The sequence below is a fragment of the Coffea arabica genome, chromosome 2e, assembly GCF_036785885.1.
Source record: "Coffea arabica cultivar ET-39 chromosome 2e, Coffea Arabica ET-39 HiFi, whole genome shotgun sequence".
NCBI classification, from domain to species: Eukaryota; Viridiplantae; Streptophyta; class Magnoliopsida; order Gentianales; family Rubiaceae; genus Coffea; species Coffea arabica.
Window position 1 is genome coordinate 19,177,684 of NC_092313.1, and position 23,196 is coordinate 19,200,879.

General features: G+C 37.1%; 1 protein-coding gene across 3 annotated transcripts; it reads left to right on the top strand.

The window, feature by feature from the left end:
• Positions 1-237: 237 nt before the first annotated feature.
• Positions 238-23,127, top strand: LOC113726596 (transcription initiation factor TFIID subunit 1-like). Of its 3 annotated transcripts, none has more exons than XM_072079598.1 (22): positions 238-609; positions 703-772; positions 2,565-2,671; positions 4,815-4,893; positions 4,990-5,035; positions 5,744-6,001; positions 8,634-8,728; positions 9,140-9,308; positions 9,464-10,571; positions 10,942-11,144; positions 11,252-11,489; positions 12,556-12,892; positions 14,077-14,286; positions 15,005-15,097; positions 16,441-16,647; positions 16,870-17,073; positions 17,717-18,203; positions 18,948-19,144; positions 20,088-20,207; positions 20,482-20,538; positions 20,624-21,631; positions 22,510-23,127. In XM_072079598.1, exons 2-22 carry the CDS (start codon positions 725-727, stop codon positions 22,867-22,869), a joined length of 5,631 nt encoding a protein of 1,876 aa, XP_071935699.1. In that variant the 5' UTR covers positions 238-609; positions 703-724; the 3' UTR covers positions 22,870-23,127. The 3 variants fall into 3 exon arrangements, with proteins under 3 accessions (XP_071935699.1, XP_071935700.1, XP_071935701.1); XM_072079599.1 differs by having other exon boundaries at positions 4,831-4,893; XM_072079600.1 differs by lacking the exons at positions 238-609; positions 703-772 and having other exon boundaries at positions 4,805-4,893.
• The last annotated feature ends 69 nt before the right edge of the window (positions 23,128-23,196 follow it).

Sequence of the window (23,196 nt, forward strand, 5' to 3'; positions counted from 1 at the left end):
CCTCTTAACAAACGTCACCTTAATCTTCTCTTTCTTTTCGCCTCCATCACTTCAACGACAAGTGGTCAAACCCAGATATGGCAAACCTGAGTTTATCGGATTTGCTTGCTAATAAAAATTGTAAATTAATTGCGGAGAAAAAGGCTACGCTGATGTGGCTATTTAAGTACCACAGGGTCTATAAGCGGGTTCATGGACTGGGCTCACCCAATATATTTGCTGTGTATATATAGCCTAGCTCCAGCGTCCGTCGTCCAGCCTGGTTGTCCCAAAACCGCCTTAAGTTTATTTATTTATTTTCCCCGATACTTTACACTCCGAACTTCCAAGCTTATATATATCCCAAAAAAGGGGGAAAAAAAACCCATACAAAGAAATCTGTATTCACATAATCCAAGATCCTATTCCACAAGAACCCACCAAGTCTCAATCTTTGCACATGCCTTTTATTCTGTATTCAGTTCTTTCTACGGTGGGGGACTCCAAGAATTTTAGTTGGTTGAAGGGAGTTTAATTTCGAGCTCTGATCCTCCATTGAAGACCTTTTTGTCAGCTGTGACAGCACTTATATGATATATCTGCTTGGTGCTTCTGCTCCTTTATTTCTAGGTAGGTTGAGTTGGGATGATAAAGCGTTGCTATGATTGGGGCTGATTTTTTCCCCCCTTCCTGAATGTAAAGTCTGTATCTTTTGGAATGCAGATTAACGAATTCGAGATGGTATATGAGGCTGGTGGCACATCCCATGACGGCCCTGATGACCGTGATGATGGTAATTATAGTACCTCTTTTTCTCTTATGTCTTTTTTTTTTCTAGAAAAAAATTCTTATTTATATGTGCAGTATTCTGTCTTTTCTTCTTTTTTTTTTTTTGGTTTTTGGTATTAGAATGTTGAGTGTAATTTGAGCTGTTTGTCAATTGGGGAATAATGTCCTCTTTGTATAAGTAAGAGGTATTTAGGACTGCAACATAGATTTTTGAAAATGAAACAGATAGAAAGAAAACAGGATTGGAGATTGGAAGTGCTGACTAGGAAAATGTAAAGTTAGGATATTGAGAAGGAAAACTAAGATGGAATTGAGTAGGTTTTAGCTTTGCGAAGGTGCCCGGATGATGCTCAGTGAGGATGAGTTGATTGGGTAGCAGAAGTCAAGGTGAAGAAGAGGTGGACCAAAAGAACATGTCTTTTGGGTAACTAAATATGACATGATAAACTTTTACTGTATATGAACACGCCCCTAAATAGAGTAGATTGGAAGAGGAGATTGATGTCGAGGACTCCAAGTAGTTATTTTGACATATAAATATCCTTATATTGAAAAGATAAAAAGTTGAAGGAATCTACTGGGGAAAATTCTGAAACTGATAAATTAACTTTGATTACAGTTAATGAATTGCTTCACAAGGATGTAACTTTTTCATGATTCTGGCCGTCTTTGTTTAATTGGATGTGTAAGTTTCCTGCAAGACATGCATTTTGGAGGAGATTCAAAAGTTTAATACTTTAATTTCCAAAATTGTGTGACCTATATTGTTTTGTTGCTGATGATGAGATTTAAACTTTTTGCTCTTGGCCATACACTGGAAAAAATTTTATATTTGCTGTCCTCAACTTAAAGTTCATGACAATAGGAGTCCTGCTTTCTTAATTCTTTAATTTTTTTGACTAATTGATCTTTGAGGAAGGGAAGATTAATATAGTTAGGAAAAGTGAGTTTTTCGTCAATGAAAAGCATATTCTTTGATGGAAATGAATAAATGTAAATTAAGAAGCAAGGTGTACATTCTGCTTTGCTGCGGAATGCAATACTGCTTATTTAGTATGGTTTGGGTTTGGTTGTGTTGATGTTATATGTGATGCAAAGCAAATTCTTGATATGAATGAGATGGAAAACAAGTATTATTTTGTAATGAAGTTTTTATGTCTAAAATGATGACAAAATGGCTGAAATTGATGAATCCCATGGGTTTGATAGTAGGGAGGCCTACAGGAAGAATTGTCATTGTTGGCTGATAATTCATGACAATTGAGGTGTTTCTTCGTGTTTAATGAATTGTTGTCATACTGGGGCTTCATAAAGAGGTAGAGGCTCAATATGGGTTTAAATGAAGCCTCATCAAGATGAAGAGTAACAATGAATGATTTGTCTTGGAATATTTGACAGTTACGGGTATGCAAGCTTACCTAGACTTGAGTCAACCATGTATTTGCTTTGAGTTGGTTTTCCTGTACTAAGAGGTGTGGCAATCTAGGGCCAGAGGTAGTTCTCCATCCCAATAATATTTGGTAGGTCTTGGTCTTTCGACAATTACAGCATTGTATGTTAGAAACCTCTACAAAACAATTGATATTCCTTGCGGGGAATATGAAGCATTACGGATAGATAATGATGGTGACTATCTTGAGTGAACTCAACACGGGCTTTGTTTTTCATCTGTGAATTAAATTTTGATGTAAGGGCAATGGATATAGCACAGATAACACTTGCATAAACTGATGTTTCTTATAGTTGTCCTATTTGTAAGATTTTCTAGCTCAATGAGCCAAATACTGGTTTGGCAGATGATGAGGACGAATTTGAGGATGGTGGTGGGGGCAACCATCTTTTGGGTTTCATGTTTGGAAATGTTGACAACTCCGGTGATCTTGATGTTGACTACCTTGATGAGGTAATTTACTTAAGTCATCTGTTCTGTATATTCATTTATGTTCTGTTTTCCAATTTTCTTTTGTAGTAGACCTTTACTGAGTCTCTTTCTATCAGGAATGTACTTGTGTTTGAACAAACAACTTCTTTGTCTAATTTACATATAGTAATATATGTAATTACAATGAAATTTGCTACAAACTGTGGATACTTTACCTTCGAGGTGATTTTCTGGAATCTATATTAATGCATTGTGCATTAAAGGGGAAACTCAGACATCTTGCTGCAGCATAAATCTAATATTTTTTTAGTTTCGTGCAAATCAACTTCTCTACTTGAGCTCTTGGTGTTTTATAAGTTGTGAAGTTCCCTCTAGCTTTATGTCTTGCTAGTTGCTATTCATAGTGAGTATTGGAAGCTTCATACTGTAATCTCCTTTTCTTTTCTGTATTTTCTTCTGGGCATTGTGATGCATTAGTCCATTGGGTATTCCAGTTGTCAGGAAAAGGCATTGGCATGGACTAATCTGGCACTAATATGCTCTGTGACTAAGTTGTGGTAATAACTGCTTGGGGAAGTAACTTGAACAACTCAGAGTTACAGTTCTGGCTTGCTGTAGAAACAATCATTTATTAAAACATCAATTCAGAGCTATGCTAAGGGTAGAGGCATGCTGAACCTAAACAATTTTCTCTGGAATTTACTGGTTGAAATTGGTCCCTTTCGAGTGAATGTCATGTCATGGGTTCAACTTAGCTTGTTGTTGTGCATTAGAAATAGCAATGTTTTAGTTCATCCATATTGGTTCAATTTAAACAAAATTTTGCTTTCTGGGAAAGTTTGAGTCCATGTTTTAGTTTCTGGAGAATTAATAAGCGATTCGGGTCCCTTGTACTTTATACTTTGTTGGTGATATTCTTTTTTTCTTCTTATTTATAGAAGATTTTTGCTTCAGGAATTTCCATCTATAACTTTTTTATGAAGCATGTTCTTCAGACTTTGTATCTCTTGCAATATAAAATTGTCAGTTGTGCTTATGTGAATATCTGACTCATGTGTTATCGTTACATTTCCTTGGATCTGATATGGTGGCTTCATGTACATGGTTGCTATCCATGTATCTTGAGTTCCTGTTTTCTAACTGAAATCTTTTTTCAATGATCTCCAAAACCAACCAAAGCTTTTTTCCTCTCTCCTTCCTGTCGGAATATAAATGGAATAAGTTTAAACATACTAAACTTTTTTATGTGATACAGTGTAAGAGGAATAAAATCTTGATGATCACCCCCCCCAACACACACACACACACACACACACACAAAGCCTGAGATCTACTTGGTCTACGGAACTATTTATCTTTCAAGTCATTCCTTTTTGTCTGCACTCTTTAGTACTGTAAAGATCATTTACACCCTTGAGGTTTCGAAAAGTGGCACGAACACCCTTTTAATTTCTGAAACTATTATCTAGAAGCCCCTCTGTTACTATTGTGGTAGTTTTCTATAGTTAATTTATTGAAATGACCCCCTTGTAGCTACATTCTTTTGTTTCCAAAATCACTCTTTGCTTACTTAACTGTATCACAAAAATGAAGACAACTGTTGGAGCCTGTATCAATTAATAGGATCAAACAAGTCTAGACATGAATATAATTCACAACATTTTTTATAAGTATAATTTTATTAATATTAAAAGATTATTTCCGCTTTTCAGAAAAGAAAAGAGGGTATCCTGATTCGCATTGAAGTACTTTTCATTCAAGCAGACAACAGAATGTGAAAAATAGCAAAAATAAAAGACAATTGATCAAATTAAAGTCCTTGTATGAGAACACATCTCACGCTAATTGAGAGGTTTTTCGGTCAAGATGAAGTTACCATAAGCATGCCTAAAGATACCATTCTAAGAGGAGGATGAGAGCAATTTTCTGATCACATGAGTGAAGTGCTTTGTGAAATTCAAATTATTGTAAATGTAAAGCTCATACGGGTACCAGGTAGTTTAATTTTGGATTTTGTAAAACCTGGGTGTATAAAAAATGATCAGGTCATGTAAATATACTTGAACATATGCCTGGTGTAAGTCAATCTTGACCTTTCTTCTTTTTAAATTTTTTTTTTTTTAAACTTCTTTCTGTGTTGGTATTCACTTACAGTGACTTCAAGGATACTGACTTTTCAGGAGGCAAAGGAGCATCTTGGAGCTCTGGCAGACAAGCTTGGTCCATCCCTGACAGATATAGATGTATGTTGAGGCTCTTACTTTGAAGTGAGAAAACCTATGTTATATAATGCACATCTATCTGATGATGCCATTTTTTCCCTTTTCCCTGAATACCAGTTGTCAGTGAAAACACCACAAACACCTTCTGATGCTGCTGAACAAGGTGATTTTCTGCCCCAGGAAATACTGGTTAATGAATTTTGGTACTCCTGCAATGTTTGTCCATTTAATTTATCAGGGAACAGAGCTAGTAATTCTAATTCATAAGGTCACTGGTGGCAATATATGAAGTTAGAACCAACCCCTGTTCTCCCCACCCCCACCACCACCCCCCCAACCAAAAAAAAAAGAGAAATTGAAAAGGGAAAAGTCAAAAATCTTTTCAACTCCAATTGTCAATTTTAGTCCAAAATTATGTCTCAGATCTACCAAAAGCAGAAGAAAGAGGTTGACCAATTAACTGCAAAATCCTCATCCCCTTAAGTTCTTGGGGTTTGTCTTTCACTTTTGATTTCCAGAGTATCTAAAGCTTGTCATCATCATTTTTTAATTTAATTTTTTGTCTCATGCATTTTCTGCTTTGTTGTGGATCAGGTGTTTTTCCATAAGGTTTTTCTTCTGTATTAATTCAAGGATTTTATAAAAGTAAAATTTCATTTGGTAGATATATGTATGATAGCTTCCAAGCTGAAATGCACTTGGGTTATAATAATATTCTTGTAATCTGCTGCATGTATCTTAGATAACTATTTCATAACTCCATTGGTAGCCAATTTGGGTTTGATTACTGTGGTGAGCACAATATTTCATTTCTGAGTGTGATGGATTCTGATTAGTGCTTTTTCCTGTTCTTCTTGTTTGCGAGAACTAGACTATGATAAAAAGGCAGAAGATGCTGTTGATTATGAAGATATTGAGGAGCAATATGAAGGGCCGGAGGTCCAAGCAGCTACAGAAGAGGATTTTTTGTTGCCAAGAAAGGACTATTTTTCTAAAGAAATATCAATGAGTACTTTGGGGAATATCAATTCTGTCTTTGATGATGAAAATTATGACGAGGATGATGAATCAGAAAAGAAGGACGAGGTGGCCGAAAGCAATATTGAAGTGAAATCCATACTTTCAGCAGGTTTAATTATGAATCATTGTCAATCTATCAATTTTTGAGTGTTGCATTTAAAGGATTTGGATATGCCTTTATGCTGTCTTTTAGTTATTTATAGTTTAGATTGTCTTTTTTCTTGATGTCGGAATGTGAATATTAGAGTCTAATTTGTCCCAGGTTTTGTTTCGGGGGCTTAGAAACTAAATGCTTAGCTGTTTCTCTTTATTCATCTACGAAGGCCCTGCATGTAGTCTTTTTTGAGTATGTAGTTGGTGGATTAATGGCTAAAAAAGGAACTTTAAGTTTGCTAATAAAGTTGCCAGGTATGGGTTTAGTGCTCAGTAGTATGTCTTCCTTCAGTGGTAGAAGCACAAGAAGTTGTTGTGAGTGGATATAGATATTTGATTCTTGTACTGTAGTAGTGTTGATGACTCCCTCTTGGCCGAGTGCTTTTCAGCTTTTTGAACTCTCTGGTTATGAGGTAATCATGTACTTTCCTATTGTATTACTTCCGCAGCACCCTTGTGTTGCTTAAGGTACCAATACCCATAAATTGGCATTTCATTTCAGCTTTTCAGTTCTTGAGCCAAAAACTTAAAAAAAAAAAAACTAGTGTCATGATGGAGCATCACCTGGTTGAAGACAATGTGCTGTATATAGAAAGTTAATGTCCGGAGGACGGATGGGTGTATGCAGTGTGATATTCTTTGGGGGTGTGGATAGTGCAGGCACATATGTTAATATGTGCCTAGAAATGGAGTCTATTTAAAATTCGTCAATCTTAACAAGAGTTTTTGGTCAGCTTCTGTTCATTAATGCCATGTTGATGATACAACTCCTTTCATGCTAGACTTAAGTCTAGAAGCTTTCTAGTGTTAGGAACAAGCTAGTATTGAAGTTGGTAGTTAATTTAAATTTTCCTATAGTAAGCCGCAACAATAGTGTTTGATTAGTAATCTATGCATATTTTCTGCTACATTCTTGACACGTCTCTGTAATTTGGTTTGTCCAGTTTTCTGCATTAATACTTTTCTGAAATTTTAATGTCAAATGTTTTCTTTCTTAGAGTGTCATGGAAGTCCTTTTTCTGGAAATTTGTGCCTGTGACTTTTAGTGCTAGAGTGTTTTAAGTGCTAAAGTACGTTGCCTAGAAATTAGAAGGGTTGCAGAGTTTAGATAGTTGTTTGGTGGTCAAAATTGTAGCCAAGAAGAGTGTTTTAGAAAGTAGGAAGGGAGAGAACTAAGGGAGAAGGGAAGAAGAGATCATTCGACTCACCTGAGACTGAGGAAGGTACTCATTTGAAAATTTTGTTATTCAGGGCATGCCAAATTAAGAGGCCTACACCAGTATTTACAGTAAAATGGTCTACCAACTAGTCAGCCTTATTTTATCAACTGGTGGCCAAGGCGGTCCCCTAGAGCTGTTGCTATGTGGCTGACCAATGGATCCACCCATGAGGAACCAATAGACTTCCACCCCTGGCTGACTCTTGAACATTCACCTACGGATGCTTCTTAGACTGAAACAAAGATAACTTTTGCAACATTTCCTTCTTTTGTAGAACTTCCTAAATCTGTTCTTGTTGCCATTATTATTGAACTTGGGTGTAGATATCATGTTTTAGCTATTTCTCTATCTCTGGGTCCCCTGTTGTTGATGTATCTTTGCCTATTCAGTGGCTTTTGAATCCTTAAGCTGCTTCATTGGAGAGGAAACTCACTGTGATTTAATCTTTTTCCATGGTTAGTCTGTTAACCTGAACAGTATCATGAGTACAAGTGCGTTCCACAGAGAGAGAGGGAGAGAGGGGACCTGAGTACTATCATGTTTACAAGGGTATTACACGAAGAGAGAAACAGGTGTGTGTGTGTGTGTGTGTGTGTGTGTATAGAGAGAGAGAGAGAGAGAGAGTAAAGCTACAGGAAAATTGTCAGATATGGTGTTGAATTCTGCTTAAAATCATTTAGCTCATCAACAATCAGCCCGGAAAAAACAGGCTACTGCCACCTTATATTAATTTCCTTATTTGTTGGTAATAGTTTATGTGGTGGATGAATATTAGCAGGATGCAATGGGAGTTGATGACTAAGACCTTGAATAAACCAAGAGTAGTCATACCTTTGAAGTAGTATGCACCATGGATTTCTTATATTAGCATTGATATACCATATATTTGGTCAGCCATGATATTTTTATATTAAGAGCAGAAGATGTTATCATAAAGCTATGTGGCTTTTCCCTTTCATTTAAATTTCATAGCAGTTCTGCAGTTGTTTAATCTGTGTCAATGTTGCACTTACTGAAGGGTAAACATGGAGTAAAGTCTTAAGAAAACAGACTCGACTCTTAAGCGCAGATTAATTTTTTTGTACGCACAGGTGTCATTTTGAGTTTTTCTTTTCAGTTTTAATCTTCATGTGCGTCTGAATCAGGTAATTGAGAGTCCTAATCGTAGATCATATGAGGTTGGGATTGCTGTATAAATAGCATGTATGGATCTATTATCCTGGGTTCTTACCTTTAGCACTAATTTATATTCTCTTTTCAAGTCTGATGGTTCTAATGAGGAGTTTTTTTGGAAAGATATAGTGCCTAACTATGAAATGGTTTACCCATAGTATATGTTTTATGATCGTCTTAACCTCCTTTCTCAAGGGGAAAAGATTGATGAAGATGCTTCATCTGGGGATGCATTTGAAGATGCGCTTGAATCTGAATTCTTGACCGCTGATATTGTAGATTCTGAGGAGGTTTGTATTATATGCCCCAACTTGTTCCCAATAGAGTTTTTTCTTTTTCTTTTTTTTTTGAAAAACCTCTTGTATTTAAATTTGATAGGAACACAAACTCTTGACATGTTCTTTAGTGCTAAAACTGTCTTTTACACCTTGTTCTCCTGTGAGGATAATTAGTATGACATTTTCTTTTTATTTAAAGCTTTGTGAGCTGATGGTATTGGTAGAATTGTTAGAATTAACATACGTCTTTTGCCAATAAAGAATCAGAAGTCATGATTGGTTTTGACCTTAGTGGTGTTAGTTGCTTTCAGATTTCTAAGCTTATTGTTGTCAGTCTGTTTAATTTTTTCTAAGACTTTACTGTTAATTATCTTTTTATTAGTATGCCATATTCCTCATTCTTAGTTGATACTAATTTATCAGGAGGTGCCAGTGGGCTTAGAGGAGCCATCTGGGGGCAACGATTCAACTCTGCTGCCTATTCTTTGTGTTGAAGATGGATTGGTGATTCTACGTTTTTCAGAAATTTTTGGCCTTTATGAGCCTTTAAAGAAGTCTGACAAAAGGGAGCGCAAATATCCTGTTCCTAGAGGTATATATTTTCTGTACCTGAATGTTTCGAGTATATTGCTGCTAATAAATTTTATGGCAGTAATATATTAATCACTTGCGCTTATTCACCTTATGCATCTCTTTATGGACTTCCAGTTTAGCCATTGGTCCTTTCCTCATGTTGAATGTTTTCAGATAAATTCAAGACTATGGATACTCCAGAAAATGTTGAAGAAGATGAGGAAACATTCTTGAAGGGATCCGGCTTAGATGTGTCTGGTACGAGACAAGCCCAAGTGGCTCAACACAATGTTTTAACATTTATGGACGATGATTTAGGATCGGGGAAGTTTGGTGTTATCCAGGAAGATGGTAAAATTGATGCAGAAGTTGACCAGTGTAGAAAAGATTCTTGTCAGAGTTCTGAACCATTTAAAGAAGATTTGCCAGTGATGCTTCCTCCAGAGTGGAACTCACCTATTTGTCCAAAGTTTTACCCTCTTGATCAACTAAACTGGGAGGATAGGATAATTTGGGATAATTCTCCCGCACAGAGTTCCTGTATTGAAGAGAGTTGTGAGATGTCTGGACCTGATTCTGACGTACTGGGTGATAAGAATTTCGAGGCCGATACTCACCCTCTGGTGTCAGATCTTGAAAGAGAACGTTGTGAACATGAACATCCTTTTCGTCATGGTTTTTCCATATCACCAGAGCCCTTTGGTTCAGGAAGTCTTTCTGAACCTTCAAAACTGCCTTACTGTGAAAGAATGTATCATCCTCAACTTTTAAGGTTAGAGTCTCGATTTGATCAAGATGATCCAAATAATACTGACCTTGGACATGAAGGAGGCTCTGAAAAAGTTCTAGGTAATGGTGTCATAAGCCGTTTTAATAGGCTCATGTTAGAGAACGGAGATCTGCAGGAAGGATCTTGGTTGGACAATATAATTTGGGATTCAAATCAGCCCATTTCAAAGCCGAAGCTGATATTAGATTTCCGAGATGAACAAATGCTTTTTGAAATTCAAGATAATAAGGACAGTAAGCATCTTAGGCTTCATGCTGGTGCTATGATTATAACCCGTTCAGTCAAGCCTAGTACTGGTGACTCTGTCGAGCTACATAGTCATGGAGGTCTTTCAGGAGGTAGGTTTAACATCTCAAATGACAAATTTTACTCAAATAGGAAATCTTCCCAGCAGGTGAAATCACATATGAAGAAGCGTACAGCTCATGGTCTCAAAGTTCTGCATTCAATTCCAACACTTAAGCTGCAGACGATGAAAGTTAAGCTAAGCAAGTAAGGGTTGAGTGCCATATTCTTTTTGTAGTTCTTTTACCATAGATGGTCTGTTTTACTTTGTTTAACATGTGTAAATTTTTATGCTTGAGGCTTGGCTGTTTATTCAGCAAGTTGATCGTCTTATTAAGTTCCAATCTTGACCCTTTGTCAGTTTTCTTACTTGTCTACTTTTCCTGTTCTAATCTTCTTTTGAACTTATTGTCTTAGTTCATGTTGTTTTTTTGGTTAAAATGTCATCTCTTATCCAGTATGTGAGGTTATTTTTGTCTTCTACTTGCATAGGATGCTCTGTTTCCTATTCGTATTAGGGCTTTGAGTGCGTGTTAGTCTGCTACTGCTTATTGTGAATTTTTTGATGTACCTTCAGTAAAGATATTGCTAATTTCCATCGACCAAAAGCTTTATGGTATCCTCATGATAATGAGGTGGCACTGAAAGAACAAGAGAAGCTGTCTACGCAAGGACCTATGAAGGTCATATTAAAGAGTTTGGGAGGCAAAGGATGTAAACTTCATGTGGATGGCGAGGAGACCATCTCTTCAGTTAAAGCTAAAGCTTCAAAGAAGCTAGGTCTCACTTTTATTATGCTTCTGGTGTTACTAAATTTCGTTGTTAAATTCTAGTTGTTCTTCGTTTGCTATAGAATATGGAAATATTGTTTTATCTCTTGCTTGTAGATTTTAAATTGTCTGAGCCAGTGAAAGTGGTTTATTCTGGAAAGGAGCTAGAAGACCACAAGACTCTTGCTGCACAAAATGTGCGACCAAACTCCTTGTTGCACCTTGTTCGTACAAAAATCCATTTACTACCCAGGGCACAAAAAATCCCTGGTGAGAACAAGTCTTTGCGTCCTCCTGGGGCATTTAAGAAGAAGTCCGATCTTTCAGTAAAGGATGGTCATGTCTTTCTGATGGAGTAAGTCTTAAAAGTTCTTGCTTATCATCTATACACCAGTCCCTTATGAATACAAAAGATAGTCCAACAATCTCAGTCAAGATTAATTCTATTCCATGTAATTAGATCAGCTTGTGATTTGTTAGATGTGAAGATCTGGGTCACAATAAAGTATTGTTTATTGGAACTGTGGGGCAGAATACGTCTTCACCTTGACTGTAATTTTGTTTCACGTTTACAATAGTGAAAAGTATATCTGAGGTGCTGAATCAATGATTATGTTGCTGTTTGCGTTATATTAAATGTTGCCACCTCCTTGTCTAACATTCTGTTAGTAAACACTATAAGACTTTGTAGAGTAATTGTGATGGTTTGTTTTTTTATGGTTTAAGCATATAAAATTGTCATGGAGGAGGAAGAACTAGTAATGCAGGTATTGGTGCCATGTCTTGGTTGTTTCAGAGTTAATACATCGTTTTCCCAAGGTTCTTATATGAAGATGGTTAAGTATGTTATTCACGTGATTCTTCTATTGGAACTTAAGAATAAGTTTCATAACATGTAAATGTAGCACACCAAATTGGAAATGTGGAGTTTTTGAACTCTAAACATGTTCTGCCACATGCATTGCTATTAAGCATTCATTGTGAAGAACTTAAGAGTGAAGGAAAGATTGAAAGATTGAGCATTCATTTTTCTGTCCTTATTTGATGGGTTCATCTTTGAAACAAATTTATTGCTTGGAGCCCTCCAGAGGTCTATTTCTCGTGCTTGTGCTGATGGGATGTGTTTAAGTCGCAAAATGGAGACTTGTCAAACCCTTACATAGGGATCCTTGACAGGGAGAGGGTTTACTATTTCTATTAAATATAGGCTTGTCATTGTGAAATGGTTTACTATTTTATCTTTCTTTTTTTTGGTCTGAGCATGGAGAGAAGTTGGGGTGGGGGTGTTCTTTAACAGTTGTAAAATTTGGCTCTGCTGAAACCTCTAGAGTACGTGTCTTGCAATAAATGTTTGACATGTCATAAAATTCTGTAAATAATTGCATCTCTCTGATGTTCTTTCTTTGGTGTGTTACTGGCAGATACTGTGAAGAAAGACCTTTACTCCTGGGAAATGTGGGAATGGGTGCAAGACTGTGCACTTACTACCAAAAGTCTGCCCCTGGTGATCAAACAGGGAACTTAATGCGAAATGGGAATAACGGATTGGGGAGTGTTTTAATCCTAGATCCTGCTGATAAATCCCCTTTTCTTGGGGACATAAAACCTGGTTGCAGTCAATCATCTCTCGAAACCAATATGTATCGAGCACCTATATATCAGCATAAGGTGTCATCAGCTGATTTTCTATTGGTCCGAACTGCAAAAGGAAAACTTTCAATAAGACGAATTGACAGGATTGATGTTGTTGGACAACAGGTTAAAAAGATTTTCTTTATCTTTTATTTTTCTTTAAATATCTCGGAAAGGTTACATTTCAACCAAATCTATTGTGTTACCTTGGATTTGTTGCTTGATGACAGGCATAGGTACATGCTCGTGCGAAAATTGTTTGATCTGCTTGTCTCTGTATACATGGAATATCTCTCTCTCTCTCACACACGCGCACACACACACAGAGTTGCCTTTCATGTTCCCTCTTCCTCCACTACATATTTAAATTTTTGTTTGCATGTTAGAATAACTATTCTTGCACATGGTTGACGAGAGGTTTGAAGGCTGGTCTCACCCATTTTGAGAGAGGAGTACAGAAGAAACTCCTGTTATTCTTTCTGCTACGAAAATTGGTTGTTTGTAGCTAATGAATACTTAAAAGATGTGAAAATTCTGTATATGGCTCTGAATGATATAAATTTATTGATTCAAAAGAATCAGAGGATAGAAAACTGCAACTTCAAGGTCAATGCTAATCATTAAATTCCTGCATAGTACTTGCATAGATAGAGCAAGTTGGGTTTGAATGAAGGGAAGAGTGGGGAAAGGAATGTATATGGTCTAGTGGCAAAGAAATGAAAGTAGTAGCATAAGTATAGTTGTGGAAAAAGAAAAGAAAAAAGAAAAAGAAAGTGCATGATAAAGGATTTTTTCTGCCTTTATCAGTTTTGTTTTTCTCTTCAGGTGTCTTAAAGTTCTACAGATTTTGTTTTCTGGAGAACAAATTCGTTGGAGCTTAATTAGTCACACACTTCATATCATTTCTCTGTGCAGTACTTGATTTAGAAGTTGCTTAGGTGGTCTTACTTGTCTTGCTTTTGATTTCAGCATCTTTGTCTTCAGCTGCAGCTTTCTGATGGCTTTCGTAATGGTTAAATGAGTTGAAGGAAAAACCAGAAATTTTCTTTTATTGACTTTGGGGTTGTTTTCTGTAGCTTTTGTGATCTGGAGAAGTATTCATTGCATCTATATTCATTTTGTTATTGTAATCTGACTATCTTATTATTAAAGCTTGATATATGTCTGAGGGAACAATACAGCTAGAAGTGAAGTTAAGTTTGGGAATAACCTCTGTTGTGCACATTTTGAATTCTATTTCTTGTTTCACCTAAAAAATCATAGCAAAACTTCAATTCTTAATTTTATCTTGTTTCATGTCAACTATGTAGGAGCCTCACATCGAGGTAATGTCCCCTGGATCAAAAAGTGTTCAAACATACATTATGAACAGGTTGATGGTGTATATGTACCGTGAGTTTTCTGCTGCTGAGAAGCGTGGGTTACGGCCTTCTATACGCGCTGATGAGTTGTCTGCACAGTTTCCCAGCCTATCAGAAGCATTTCTTCGGAAAAGGCTAAAACATTGTGCTGATTTGCAGGTATTATACCTTTGAATCTAGTTTACGGAACTAATCGAATTATTTGGTTACCAATCCGACAACCTCAACGTCAATCCCACTCCCCCGACTCTGCTCATTAAAGAAGAGTGAAAATAGAAAAAAGAAGTTAAAAGAGACGTTCAGGTTTATAAATTCAAGGAAACAAGGGAATAGCGTACCGGTTTTTGAGGATTATAGGTTTTAAACTGGTGTCCTTTTGTTGACAAAGGGAAAGAACTTGATTGTAAGAATGAAGTAACTTAACTAAGTCATTTGCTTTGGACTGTTAGTGATTAAAAGACTCAGCTTCTATGATATTAATCTCTAGCAATACTCTCTGTATTACTCACTTTTTGAAAGTTGTGAATTGTACATCTATCCCATGTATGGTCTATTGTGTAGGTTATGTGATAGCTAACTGATTCAGAATTCGAACTTCTTCATTCATTAGTAACAAGTACCAATTGAATTAGGCATCATTAGGCCTAGAAATTTGTTGACAGCATCTTCTCTATCATGGGTATATTTATCCTCTTTTAATAGAAAAAATATGACCTTTCTATAATGAGAATTTTTTGGTAAATATATTGCTAAGTGCGTTACTGCATGGAGAAGCTCACACTGACGCTGCTATATGTCATTGAATTATTTTCTTTTCTTCTTAATCTTTTGTGGTCGTGTATGTGCAAATAGTTAACCTCAATTTGCAATCTACCAGAGAGGATCAAATGGACAGCTTCTTTGGGCTATGAGGCGCAATTTCCGCATTCCTTTGGAGGAGGAACTAAGGAGGATGGTGACACCAGAGAATGTAAGCTCTTAGTTAACAAATTTTATCCATATTCCTCTTCCTTTATACATGTAGGATACAACATACGATCTGCATGTATGTATTGAGCATGTGATCAAGAGTGTTTTGTCACAGATATTTTTGAGTTTTCGGATCAATGGTTTGCCCCAGTTGAGTGTGATGGGTGGATCATATGTTTGTTTTGAGCTTTATATTTTTAAATTGATGGTATTTTGTCTGAAAACATCGTGAAGTTCAACGTCCATTTAAGAGTGGGACATGTTGAAGTTTGGGATGTTTTAGCGCTTCTCCTGGAAGGCTATCCGTCACATCTGCTGATGTATTGACTGAAAAGCTGTATAAACATGATTTTCTAAAATTTGATTTAATCGTATTTGCCTGAAGCAATATATTGTTTATTGAGTTTGTTTTTCCTCCTTTACCTGTACTGGTGTTATTAGAGTCACTCTTGAACATGAAGTAAATTGAGCTTTGCTAGATTCCAATATTTATCTGCTAGGATAGAATTTACAATTACTTTTGACTTTTATTTACTTATTTGTAACATTCGGATAGCCAGCTCAACTGATGTTTGGGGCATCCTCTTTTGGCTTTTGAATGTGTGCCTTGATGCGGTTGGTCTGGAAATAGGCTTCTAATGCTTCTTGTGATTTTTACGAAAATAGTTGGAGGCGAGCATGAAAAGTCACCCCCTTGACATTCTGCAATGACCAGAGTCGAGAAATTAAGTTTGTATTTAACTTGTTTTCAGCCAGTCAAGTGTCCATTTCATAGAACTTGAGTGGGTATTGTAGTAAAAAGCATCTAAGACTATTGAGAATTTTGCTACAATCTGGTTTCCACTTGCTGGTCATCGGATTATAAGAGCAGTTGCTAATGAACAATCTCCCTTCTCTCTACTTTAAGGATGTCCCTGTTCTTCTTTCACTCTAATTTCAAAGGTAAATATTATATGGTTTTGTCCAAGCTAGCATGCTGTGATTCGACTTAAAACCACTGCAAGACAGAATGGATATATCCGTCTTCTTTCATTTCTCCAGATGGTAACTTCTTGTGGTGCATGAAATAGAAAAGCTGGATGGAAATGGGTTTTCTTCATATGTTGGAGGAATTCATTTACCTTCACCAAAATGACTGCTTGTTGGAAGCAAACCTAATCAATTTCAACAAATGATAATATTATTGAACAGGGGTGCTTATAGAAGACCAAAATAGGGGAAAATTCTGTTTTCCGCTAATAGGCTGCATCAATTCTTTTTTTCGTAGTTAACCTTCTACCTTCCTCTTTGTTCCTAATTCTTTGTCCTTAAACAATTGCATCCTTTTCACTTGTCTGAGAATAGGTTTGTGCCTATGAAAGCATGCAAGCTGGCTTGTACAGGCTCAAGCGGTTGGGAATTACTAGGTTAACTTCACCAACAGGCCTGTCGTCTGCAATGAATCAGCTTCCAGATGAAGCTATTGCGTTAGCTGCTGCATCTCATATTGAAAGGGAGCTGCAAATAACACCATGGAACTTGAGTAGCAACTTTGTTGCCTGCACAAATCAGGTAATGATATCCATACGTCATGTACTTTTTCTAAAGATGCTATCTTTTACAATATGACAGATGTACAAGTGACCTTATAAATTATGTATGGTATCCATTGGGAGGATTCCAGTTCTTGTTGCTATGAAATATGACCCAAAAGTTGTTTTCAATGACCTTTTTAGGTACTTAATCTCGGCACTATGACTTCACTGAATTTTCCCATGTCTGCTGTTGATGCAGGACAGGGAAAATATTGAACGTTTGGAAATTACAGGTGTTGGTGATCCATCTGGACGTGGGCTAGGTTTCAGTTTTGTTCGTAATACTCCTAAGGCACCTGTATCAAATACAATGGTGAAGAAAAAGGCAGTTGTTGGTAAAGGTTCAACAGTAACCGGTACCGATGCCGATCTACGCAGATTGAGCATGGAAGCTGCACGAGAGGTGTGTTGATTTTTCGCCAAGAATGATCTTTGCTGATAACCAATGAGTGAACTAACTATGAAATGTTCTCATTATTTATGCACCTCAAATCTACAAGAAATTAAAAATTTTCTCAATTTCTTACTGATTTGAAAACGAAGCGTGTCTGTGGTGAATTGGTTGAGCACTGAAAAGAGACATTTCTAGCTACTTGTACAAGGCTGAATTTGATTCTGATTAGTTTCTTTGATATTAAAAACTTAACTTAATCAACATTTTCTTGTTTGGTTAGCCATTTGATTTGATCAAAAGTACATAGAGACATTGTTAAACTTAAGTTGGACTTTTTCTTTAAATGTTCAAGGAAACAAACATGGAAAAGGTGAAATTTCCTAATTCTCCTTTGTTCATATTGTTCTCATACTATTGGACTACCATAAAGATGTGCTTGTGCCGGGCATTGCATGGTATTTGACTCTTTTATATTTCTGACATAAAACCAGCATACACATTGATTTAAAAAAAAAAAAAACTCATAAATGCAATCCTAGAACCATAAGTCTTGCATGTAATACTGACACATTGCATGTTTTTGTCTTCTGTCCCTAAACAAAGGGTTATTTATTTTGATGTACATGAGATGATGTTGGCATGCATATTGTAGGTTCTCCTCAAATTCAATGTACCAGAGGAGCAAATAGCTAAGCAGACTAGGTGGCATCGAATTGCTATGATTCGCAAGCTTTCAAGTGAGCAAGCTGCATCAGGGGTCAAGGTAGATCCAACAACAATCAGCAAGTATGCTCGTGGCCAAAGAATGTCGTTTATGCAGCTGCAGCAGCAGACGAGGGAAAAATGTCAGGAAATATGGGATCGACAAGTTCAAAGTCTTTCTGCTGTTGAGGGTGAAGAAAACGAAAGTGACTCTGAAGCCAACAGTGACCTAGATTCCTTTGCTGGGGATTTGGAAAATCTTCTGGATGCAGAAGAGTGTGAAGATGGTGAAGATGGTAATAATGTTTCCAAGAATGATATCATTGATGGGGTTAAGGGGATTAAGATGAGAAGGCGACCTTTCCAAGCACAGGCAGAGGAGGAAATTGAAGATGAGGCTGCTGAAGCAGCTGAGTTGTGCAGAATGCTTATGGATGGTATGTAATAATCACTTTTACTGTTTCTAGTTATCATTCTTCTTGCAGCTTAATAGCTGCTGGTCATATAAAATACAGATGTAAGATTTTAGACAGCTCTTCAGTACGATTATTTACTCAAAGTGGTGGTGAGTTTATATGGAATGCCTCGATGACCAAATACATTCAGTACAATAAGGATATAAATGGTTTCATCTTGTCGTTGTCCTTTAATTTCTGAGTCAGTTTTGCAGGGTCCCTCTCTGTGTGTGGTTCTGGATGTGCTGAGTGATGTTTATACTCTGTATTGGATAGATCAATGTTTTTGCTTCATTCTAGGACCTTGATCAACAGGTTAATGCAGGGAAGAATATGATGCTTCTGGTTTGTTGGTGGTCTTATATTATTCCTAGAATTAATCAACCCAACTAAAAGAAGTTAATAGAAGAATAAACCCAGAGAAATATTTGTACCTTGTGAGTTGTCCAATCCCTTGACAAGCAAATTGTAACATGAATTGATGACTTGTCGAACAGTTGTGATATCTGGACATGTTTCTGTCCTCTGATAGACACAAAGCAGGAATCACTTTAGTTGGTCCAAGTTACTCAACAATTTCATGTGGTTGTAGTTTTAAGTTGTCTTCTGGGGTTTCTAAAGTAAAAAGAAAATGTGCATCAAATGAGAAGTTACAAGTCTTTTTCACTGATGTAAATATTGAACCACAAACTTTCCCATTTCTGATTGATAAAGTTGATTCTGCAGATGATGAAGCTGATAGAAAGAAGAAGAAAAAAGTTAAAGTTGGAGGGGACCAAGTTCGGTTGGGTTCAGTCTCGCAATTGAAGCTTGGTGTTGAGAATGTTGAGCGAATACAGAAAACGAACAATGTTATCAAGAGAAACATACAACTAGATGGACAACCTCTAGCAAAGGAGAATGCCACTAGAGATCGTAAAGAGGTTCAGTTTCTTTGTATTGTTCATTTATTTTTTGAAGTTTTTGTGTGTCCTTCCAATTTGATCCAAATGTTTGGTATTCTTTGGGACAACCAGACAAATTTGAGGGTCTTCCTACATACCACATATCATGCACCTACAACAACTTCCAACTTACCTCTCATAACTCATGAATACTGGCTGTGAAAATGGCTATATGCTTAAGTATCCTAGCTACATGTTTGATACAAGTCACCAAACTGGTAGCTAGCCTCCCTTGACATCAGACCTCTGTTTAGTCTAACTGCTTGCGTCCAGAATCAAAACTTGCTCTATAGCCTTGTAGCTTCACCAGAAGTCTTCTTCTATTTTTGGCCTCCAAGACTTCTTGAACTCATGTCTTATTGGCTGAATATTTTCCTGGAGTCTCTTTTAAGCTAAACACTTGCAATCATTTCCACCACAAGTAACATACTTGTTCTAATTCAGAGATACACAGTTAATGTGGCTTATGTTATCGCTTTTCCTTTTCTGGAAAGCAGAAACATGGGCTGTGGGAAATAACGATGGTGATTGAGTGCTCTCTTGTTTTTGTTGGCTTTAACCCACCGGGCCAGGCATTCATTAGAATGAGGAGATAGTCAGTGACATTGACTGGTGGAGGTTGCAGGATGCATGGTGTTCTGTATGATGATGTGTCAGAAAGTTGACAGTAGAGCAGTCAGCTTTCTAGGACAATTTCCGTGATTTTGCTTTGTGGCTCAATTTGTGTATTCTTTGGTTGCTTAAGCAGACAAACTTTCTTAGGCTTTTATTCGTCATATCATCAAGATGATGTGATTAAGTTTTACCATGGAATGAATGGATCTTGAAGTCACACAAATTATACTGACAGTAATTGCAAATGTGTCCCCAAATTCAAGTCAAGAAAATCAGCAATTTTACTTTTGCCTTGGTTTGGATGCAGGACGAGAATATTTCAGCTAAAAAGAACTTATCCGGGAAACTTAAAGCAAAGAAGAAGAATGACATGGAACAGATGGAGCTTCTAAAAAAGAAAGTTAAAATATTGGGTGATGGAATTAAGGTATCTCTCTTTGTTACTGGATGTCCCTGTCTTGTTGCTGTGTGATGGGAACAATTCTGTGTTTCATTCATTTTATACTATGCTGGTAGTCAAATTCCATTTGAGCTGATTGTTATTGAAATATACATACATATATAAGTACTTATATGAGTTTCATTCCTTCCTAACCCCGTGTGCATAATATTACAAAACTAGCAAGCTTGTTTGAGTCTCCATTGTCTCTAAGATTTGAGTGACATGCTACCAACGTAGAAATTTTTCTGTTTGCCACCAGATTGTCAAGGAAAAGAAATCAGCAAGAGAGAGTTTTGTCTGTGGGGCTTGTGGCCAGGTTTGTGCTGATACATGAATCTTGTTACTTTGCTTACAGTTCTGGATCTTAAGAGATTTTCCCCCCTTTTTATTCCATGTATCAGCTTGGTCATATGAGGACTAATAAAAATTGCCCCAAATATGGTGAAGATGTTGAAACACGTGCTGAAAACAACGAGCCGGAGAAGAACTTAGGGAAAGTTGGTATTCTGGATCAGGCAGATCAACCCCAGCAGAAAACTTCTACAAAGAAGCTCATACAGAAAAGTGCAACCAAAATTGCTGTGGTTGAAGCCCACGAGGATGACAAGTCTAGTACAAAGGCAAAAATTCTGAAGGTCAAATGTGGCACAACTGACAAACCCCCCGATAAGCTCACTCCTGCCACATCACAGAATTCTGACAAACCTGTAACTTCAGATGCTGAAACAGTACATAAATCTGCTGTCAAAGTAAACAAAATTATTTTTTCAAACAAAACTAAACCGGATGATATGCTGGTTGAGTCTCAAAAGCCTTCCATTGTTATAAGGCCACCAGCAGAGTCTGATAGAGACCAGCCTCGCAAGAAAATCATAATCAAACGGCCAAAGGAGGTTATAAATGTGGATGACGTAAGTCAGGAAGGAAGTAGTGGAATTGAGTACCGGAAAACAAAAAAAATTGTTGAATTGACAAGTGTTGATAAGCATAGGGTGCGACAAAGCAAATATTTCACTGACCAAGCAGCAAGCAAGAAGAACAGAGAGGAGAAGAGATGGTTGGAAGCGGAGGAGAAGAGGAGGTTTGCTATCAGACAAAAAGAAGAAAGAGCCCGAAGGTATTTGGAGGAACAGAAAAGGGCGATGGAAGAGCGGGATAGATTTTCCGAGATAAGACGATATGAAGAAACCATCCGCAGGGAGAGAGAAGAAGAAGAACGTGAAAAGGCAAAAAAGAAGAAGAAAAAGAAGAAAAGACCTGAAATTAGAGATGATTACCTGGATGATTTTCCTCCCAGAAGAAATGACAGGAGGATACCAGACAGAACAGCAAAGAGGAAACCAGGACCTGATACCGGAAGATACAGTGCTGGCTATGGCCCAGCAACAAAGCGCAGACGAGGAGGAGAGGTAAGTTTTTCCATGATGTTAAATAACCTTTCCTCACATTGGGGAATATTTTGTTTTTTGTATGATTATAGATGTTGAAATCTGCTTCATCCATAGGACTCTCACCCTCACCCCTCCTCCCCCCACCCTGTGAAAACCTGAGCAATGATTTGGAGCTTGCTACCATCATTCAATGGATGTGTGTGTTGAGGTGTTAGTATGGTTGTTTTTATTCTGGGGTTATTTTGTTAGGCTTTAATTCATTCCTAAGAGTGCAATGGTGTAAGCTTGTGCCTATGAGTTTTGATTCTTATAGTAGGAGTAAGGCTAGGGAACTGCGCAAAAGGTCTCGTTACATGTTTACAGAGTGGTTGGAATGGGCTGAGAAATTCCAAGATCAAGTCTTGTGTAATTTTACTTTTCTCTGACTTTGGTTGAAGAGCTAAAAGGACTGTTTATCTTAACTTAAATTGTTGGGCAATTTTCTTTTGATGTTTCTTGTTTGGGAGGGGAGGGGCGGAAGGAGGTTCTTTGGTGTGGGTAATTGCTTTGCTTTGAAAACAATATTTTGCTAGTCATCTGACATTTCTGTCAAAAAATGCCATTTTTTGTTTAGATGCTTGCCAATCACACAATCTCAAACAAATGCACAAGAGTGATGTGATCTTGTTGTAGGCTTGTACTCCATCTTTGTAATTCTTTAATTCTACATTGTTATTATTTTGACTGGATTGGCATGATAGCTGTTAAGTTTACTGGGGATGCTTTGCATTATCTTTAATCTTGCTTGGACTGGAATCTAGTAAAGCAGCAAATCTATCTGCTCATGTTGGTGTTTTTCTTTAATCTTGGTTGAAAATGTAGATTTGCATGTAAAGCTCATCTTGATTTTATTTCAGGTTGGCTTGTCAAACATCCTGGAAAGCATTGTGGAGACTCTCAAGGAGAAGCAAGAGATTTCCTATCTTTTTTTAAAGCCAGTTTCCAAGAAGGATGCTCCTGACTACCTTGATATCATAAACCGACCGATGGATCTGTCCACAATCCGTGAAAAGGTGAGGAGGATGGAGTATAAAAGAAGCGAAGAATTTAGGCATGACATATGGCAAATCACCTTCAATGCCCATGCGTACAATGATAGACGCAACCCAGGTATTCCTCCAATGGCTGATCAGCTTCTGGAGCTTTGTGACTATTTATTAGATTTGAATGATGCTGACTTAAGGGAAGCTGAAGCTGGTATTGAACATGGAGATTGATAGGGAATTTTTTTGATGTGCCTCTTCATTCCAGTTAATTTAGAGAATCCCTTAGTGAGAGCCTTTTTTTTTTTTTCTCGCTTCTCTCCTTTCTTGGGGTTCCTAGCACCTGGGGGATGGAAAAACGTCCCCAATCTGTAGAATCTGTCTGTATATTCTGAGTTTTCTGTGACATATACGCCCTGTGACTCTTGTCTATTTATACAAGAGAAAAGGAAATAGAGAATATAATACTTAGAGCTCCTTATTTTTGTTTTCTCTTGGTGGGTTCTTCTTTGATTTTTCTCGATACTTTTCTTGATGGCAGATGCTTATTGCAGTTATTAT